Raw genomic sequence first — 7,060 nt, forward strand, 5'->3', positions numbered from 1 at the left:
AACACCAATGTAACATTATGTTCTTGTTGCAACATTAGACTAAATATGTGCTCTTTAGATCTGGAAAACGGAGAGCTAATTTCCATGGCTTTTTTGAATGTGTGTTGACAGAACATTACAGGCATTTTAGCTGACTTTCATATCCAGAGTGATTAATACAACTTGTTTTTTTTTGTTTTTTTTCAATGCACCATTAACTGCTAAGCAATAGTGCATATCAGTTTTATGTCTTACTATCTCACATTTCCATCAACAGAAACAGGAAATTGCTCTGTTTCCGTGCACAGCATAAATTGTGTAGCTCTACAGCTCGTATAGTGGAGGACTCGACATAGATTTTGGTGGAGAACTGATATTTACGGGAATCAAAATGGCCATTCATTCTGGATTGTGTGCCCTCATAATGATATTCTTCATTGGTAAGCATTTCCTACATGTTGGTATTTTGTCTCTGTAAAGTTGTTGTATGTAATCTTGCACTATAGTTATGTCAGAATTCAGAACTGCATGGCAATAAATCATAGGATCTGTTGAAATGCAGGTCTTCATAACAGTTTCGAATTGGCTTAGGAATGGATGAACTAAGATGTGAATTATATATTGTAATTGTAGCACAGGTGAGAACTCAATTTTATTTTGCAGTGATGACTGGGGTCATCAAAGTAGGAACAATGCTATGAATAACAATGTTGACGGGGGTAGTTAGGTGGCCATGTGTAAAGTGTTTCGTGAGTATTTGTCTTGGACACCGGTGTTAATACTCCTACTCTTTTGCAAAGAGCCATTAGATCTTTAGTGGCCTCATTGAATCAGGACCTCATCTCACCGCATTTAAGGATGACACTTTCTAAGGCACAGTGAACCAATCACTATTCTCCCGACTGACCCACTAACACCTCTTACAGTAGCAAGTTACTTTACCAAGTGCTATTTGAGCACACAGTGCCTAGCTTTTGCGCTTTTATATGAGAAGGTTAAAGGGCTATGTGACTGCTGGCACCCTGACAAAATTCAGAGCATAATTCATCTGAATACCCGTGCGATCTGTCACTCGTCTGCCATGATATGTGCTTACATGCGTAGTATTTGACTGGCTATACTTTCCTTATCTCTCATAAATGAAAAATGATCAGCTATTGTACCGGAAGACAGTATGAGAGCATTAAAACAACATCAAGTGCAACATGCGAAGAGGTCAACACTTTTTTTTCTCTCATGGGTGTTATCACGATGGTCCATCTGCTCTTGCCTTTACTCAGAATTAAAGGCTAACCGCACTTCCTGTCCTTATCTGATATCTACGGAGGCTATTTCACTTGTGCCTGAACTTCCTTCTCAGTTTAACAAACTGAGAGCAGCAGTTACAAAGTTTACTGGCATATACCTACAATAACTGCACAGTCTCATCCATAACTCTCTGTGAATTAATTGTAGCTCAGTACAGTTGTTATCATTACTTTAAATGTTTAATCTTATTTTCAGAACTTACCCAGAATATTGCTACTGGTTTTGTTAGTCAGTGTTAACAACATAAAATGATTGCATCCAGGTCTATACTGTATTGAAAATAATAATAATAATAATAATAATAATAATAATAATAATAATAATAATAATAATAATAAACTAATCTAAGTTTTTAACAGAAATAAAAAATAGGATTGGATTCAATACATTTTAGTCAAAAAAGGATTTAATACAGACTCTGTACCTCAGATTAAAACTACAAAATGAAAAAATTATGTGAAATCAGAAATTGCTGTATATGACATGAACAGTACTGAAGACTCAGTTGATGCTCAATTTGAATCATGGTCACTGTAGCCTCTCTATATGTGATACAGTAAAACGGATATTCAACTACAAAAACTACTTGGATAAATAATGATTATCTTGTGCACTGGTACACAGTACCAACACAGAACGAATGAAATATTTAGATGACTCATCAGCTTTAAAATGGCTGGCAAGAAAATACACTGCAAGTAACCACAGAGTAGCTTGTACAGCAATTTTGTATTGAATGAACTTCCCATATTTATTTCATTGCATTTGTGGTAGACTGTATATAATTTTGGCAACACTTCACAATATGGTCACATGAATTGACATTAACTAATGTAGTTTTTAACTACTAATTACTGAAAAGTTCATCTGTACTGCTATTTTAATGTATTTGTGCATCATTAATTAACTATATTCATTAACACCAATTCATGTGACCTTATTGTAAAGTATTGCCAGAATGCCTAAAGATGATTGTTTGTAGTACTTTTGTCAATATTTTGCAGATTGTGTGATGATCAAGGTCCATGGAAAAGACCCTAACAATGCAGATGAAAAAGGTAAAATATCAATCCTGGGTTGTCAGTAAATCCAGAGAACTGAATGTATAAGAACAATAGTCAGATGCCAATGAAAAGATGGAGTCAATGTTTACATTCTAAGATAGAAAAGCTCATTTTCACAGCTTTCTGCTGGAAGACAAACATGTACACAAAGCTTACAACAATGTGTGGTTCCAATGTTGGAACATTTTTTTGACCTTTTGGGTTAATGATGAGAAAACATGTTGACCCACTAATAAAAACTTAAGGCTGAAACAGAAACATTGGACCACACTGGACAATTCTTTCTGGCCTGTCATCATATTAGCAGTGACCCCACAGGGTTTGTGTGATCTGTTACAGCTGGGCCAGTTAGTCAGTGTCCAATGGTGGTAGAGACATGATAGTATCTGCACATTGCAGGTCTAATTTTGTTTATTTTTTGTCTGGTCAATAATGAATAATGTTGTAAATTTGTACAGGATGATATTATTGTTATTATTATTATTATTATTAGTAGTAGTAGTAGTAGTAGTAGTAGTAGTAGTAGTTTTTATATATTTGCTTAATACATGTTTAAATAGTCAGCATTTTCGTTGATACTGTATATATTGTTTGTCCGCAGATTTCAAGTATGCTGCTATTGGTATTGGGATCGGGGCGTTTTTTTCCGTGTGTTTTGTGGCTATAAAGCTCTACATGCTTAGAAAGCACATCTTTGATAATGCCCTCTCAGGTAATGATGTTTTATGTATGATCTGTATGTATGATCCATATAGTTTGTGTGTGTCTGTGTGTGTGTGCATGTGCGTGTGCGTGTGTGTGCGTGTATGTGTGTGTGTGTGTGTGTCACACTTTCAAATTCATTTTTTAAAGAAAATGTACTGGTGGAGGTTCTGTGCTTCTTATTAGATCCAATCAGTTAACTGCATACTTTTACATGTACAGCGTGAATTCCCCTAATAGAAAGAAATATTTATATATTTAAGAATATATTTAAGGATATTTTTTATATTTCAGAAAAGTGGAAATCATAAAAAATGTATACTTTAGTGCAGTTGTGGAATGGTTGAACCAATGTATTGTCCTTTGCGAACTGAAGTGCTGCTTGTGTGAAAGGTAGTGTTTTTATATTAGGCAAAAACCCTTAAGAAAGGTGTATCTGTTTAGATTGTGACTCAACAGCAAGACCATCTTCAAGGTAAGTCCAATGTCACAATGTAATTGTGTTTCTGCTGAACACAGTTGATAAACATAATATAATATATTGATAATAGTGTCAATGGATTACAATATACTATTAGGTATGTATACTAGTTTTTGCACACAAGAATTGATGGGTGCTGGGTATTCCACATAGTGGAGGTGAAGAAAACATTGTGATTGGAAGTCATGCAATAGAAAACAGAATCCTCTGACTGTATCAGAACATCAACTATGCGAACCATATTCCTGCATTTGCCTTCTGACTGTCTTGGCTTGTCTCTTTGTTTTACTGTTATGCATTTCAGAACCGTCGTTGTAGAGCTGAAGGCTGGTGAATCCCTCATGAACTAAGAGAGATGAAGTGAAAGGTGACACAGAGAACATTTTCATCTATGTACTTTTCACTAGCTCTCTAAAATGTATTTGGGAATTATTTTCATTACATTTAATTCGGGATATGACTCCAAACTGAAATCTACCATCACTGACAAACACGTTTGCTTGCCACATTATTGAAACATTTGGAGTTGTTGTAACATTCAGTCAATTAGAGTCATTGGATCCTCTCCACGGTTTGACTCAGTGATTGGATTATTGTGGTTTTACAATGAACAACTGTTATTTCTTTGTGTTTTAATGTGTTTTAATCGTGACCTTCCAGTAAAATAATTCCCATTTGAGGTGGTTTTGTCCCAAAGAATATGTGATTATAAAAGGAGTAAGAACTTAATTTGTCAAAACAGATCAGTGTATACAAATGATAAAAATCACTGTGGAATAGTATGGTGTATCTTGTCCTGTCACACACACCCACACACACACACACACACAAACATATACATTTATGGGGAATATTGTCATATTGGGCTTTTATATGCAATGATGGCAACGTTTTAAATGAAGTAAGTCTGGTGGCATGTAAGTCATCCAGACATGCAGTAGAATAATTTGAAACAGACGGGGTGAAAATAGTTAGTCTTGAGTCAATAAACACAAAAGCAGAGTTGGTGATTTGGTGTGGCAGGGTTGCTTGTTGTTGTTTGGCCCAAGCATCTGTTACCAGTCCCCTGTGGGAATAGACATTGACAATAGACATGAAATCATGTTTACACTTGATCCAGAACCACAAGCCAAACATACTGTGATGTTTACTTGGCCCAGATTCTGCTGGGATGCATTTGGAATTGACCCTAAGAGCAGAAACACGTATGGCCAATGAATGCCTCAGTGTCAATGTCTCTGGGGTCAGGGGTCAAGGGTCAGGGATCAGGCCAAACAGTTGACAGGATGTCAGCAGGGTGGTGAGGAGCTCCCAGGCCGAGGGGTGGCTGAGGTTTGCTCGTTTTACCACGTCCCTTCTCCGCTGTTCAGAATTACAATTTAGATATAGGCCATTACCTTGCTTTGCCTGAGTTCCTTCTCCAGTTATGTTTGCTTATGACCATTCATAATGTATAATTACTTATTCAAACAATAAAATATAGTTCACAGAAAGCTCACACTAAATATTCAAATTTAAAATTCTCTTTGACATAAGTATTTCTTCTAAATGGTTTCTTTCTCTGTTTAGTGTGAAATGCTGTCCACAGCATAAGGGTATCATTCTTTGCATGGCGTTCATTCATTACAAGTCCCTGCGAAGGCAAAGATTTTGCTGTCTAATTTTGGCATTAATTGCATAACAGGGGGACAAATGAATGCAGCGCTAAGTATAGAAACGACTCCTGATGCTGGAACTCAAAGGGGTTGATGTCATTCTTCATAAAGCTCACATGAGAGGCTTGAAGGTCACCACTGAACACTTATCTACTTGTATAAGAGGACAAATCAGTCTGTTGAGAGCACATGCACATCCTGTTGAAATAGTTCCATGATAAAAAAAAAAAATTAATTGGACAGTAATGTTGCCTTAATTCATCTACTGTAAATATGAATGTGCCCTGCGATGGATTGGCAAACTGCCCAAGGTTTATTCCTGCCTCTCACCCAATGCATGCTTTAGCTGAGAGGCACATACCAGTTTTCTGATACTGACTTTAGAAAGTACTTCCTAGAGTCCAGACAGCAATATGGGCATGGAATTGCAGGGGTAAATAAATGTATCAGGATCTCTGGGTTCCTTTGAGACCAAACACATCGATTGGGAAGGGTTACATTTCATATAATGCCGTATCATTTATTTAAGGCGTCAAGAAATAGACCAATAAATACAGTCATAAATTATGGAATTTTATGTGTCAAATTACACATGTTTTTATTCTAGCTATTGCTGTACTGTATAATCTTGGCATCAATAATTCTGATTCATGAGATTTGAAATTGTTGAAAAGTTGAAATTTTAGTACCCAAAATATGTTGGCCTCCTCAGTTATTATATGGTTAGTCAAGTTTGATCCAATATGGGAATTCTGGCTGTCTGCCAAAATAGGAGTCTTTAGAATATATGGAAATGCAAACTAAGAATATGCAGTATTAGGATGCCATTTCCCTGGTCTATCCTGTTATTTTTCATGTTGCTTTTTTCAGCCACAAGGTGGCAGTGTATACCTGTCTGCTTTTTATCATTGCCGGGAAGACCAGTTCTATATCCATCAGCCAGGTCTGTTTATAGAAACACATAGTGCTTTGTTACCAAGTCAGCCCTTAACTGCCCACAACTTAACAGACTTGAGAGGTTCCTCTACACAGATATTGAACATTATGCACAAGCTTTGAGATACACCCCCAATTTTGAGACTGCTGTATATCTGAAAGACAAACTTTCCACTGCGGGCAGATTTTTTAATGCAAGCGCGCACTTTCCTCCTTCTGCACCTTATAATCTTCCTCCAAAAAAGTGCAAGATAGACATGCATCCTGAAATTTGACTCATATGAAATACTGTGCTCTGCCCCCTTAAAAAATGCCAATATGCACTGTAACCACTAAACTTATATTGGAATCAAAACAAATTCCCGCAAACCTTCCTCTGTTTCAATCCACCCATTTCTCAACCAAATGTATAAAACTTGGGATTCTATGATCCAGAAGCCTTGATCTGACTGTGTATATATGGTGTACATGTTGTACAAGTAGGTCAGATGTTCTTTTTCTTTCTGTGTAATGTTAGAGTGAATAAGCTGGTGGCTTTGATTCGATTTCTGCTTTGTCTGTAAAGAACATGTGGTTTGCATTTCTTGTTCATTTTCTTCTAATTTTAACCTAAATCACAACGGAGCGTTTTGTATCTGACCAAAGAAACTAAAAATGGTCGACTGAGGAAGAAATACTGCATGGTAGCTTGAATTTCTGTTTCTGTTTGTTGAATATATTTCAGAGAAAGCAAATATTTAGCTCATTTAGAGATTAATTATATAGCATAAGTATAATAAAGCAAGTGGTGAAAATAGATTTTGCATCTTTTGAATGAACCTTTTTGGATACCATGTTGCATATGTTGCATTGTAGTATATTGAGAATGTACTTGTGGCAGAGGTGTCCACAACAGGAATTTTCTTCTTTTTATTTTAAACAAAGGGGGGAAATGG

General features: G+C 36.2%; 1 protein-coding gene across 1 annotated transcript; it reads left to right on the top strand.

The window, feature by feature from the left end:
- Window positions 1-263: 263 nt before the first annotated feature.
- Window positions 264-5,436, top strand: LOC135247406 (transmembrane protein 273-like). Its single transcript, XM_064320818.1, has 5 exons — window positions 264-419; window positions 2,292-2,345; window positions 2,953-3,063; window positions 3,498-3,528; window positions 3,839-5,436. The coding sequence occupies exons 1-5, from the start codon at window positions 371-373 to the stop codon at window positions 3,882-3,884; spliced, it is 291 nt and encodes a 96-aa protein (XP_064176888.1). The 5' UTR covers window positions 264-370; the 3' UTR covers window positions 3,885-5,436.
- The last annotated feature ends 1,624 nt before the right edge of the window (window positions 5,437-7,060 follow it).

This window comes from Anguilla rostrata, chromosome 2 (genome assembly GCF_018555375.3).
Source record: "Anguilla rostrata isolate EN2019 chromosome 2, ASM1855537v3, whole genome shotgun sequence".
Lineage (NCBI taxonomy): Eukaryota > Metazoa > Chordata > Actinopteri > Anguilliformes > Anguillidae > Anguilla > Anguilla rostrata.

Bases quoted from the DNA above. Each gene is read 5' to 3' on its own strand.
- LOC135247406 (XM_064320818.1), top strand. From the start codon at position 371: ATGGCCATTCATTCTGGATTGTGTGCCCTCATAATGATATTCTTCATT. The intron at 2,346-2,952 runs GTAAAATATCAA...GTTTGTCCGCAG, and splicing joins TAACAATGCAGATGAAAAAG to ATTTCAAGTATGCTGCTATT. The intron at 3,529-3,838 runs GTAAGTCCAATG...TATGCATTTCAG, and splicing joins ACAGCAAGACCATCTTCAAG to AACCGTCGTTGTAGAGCTGA.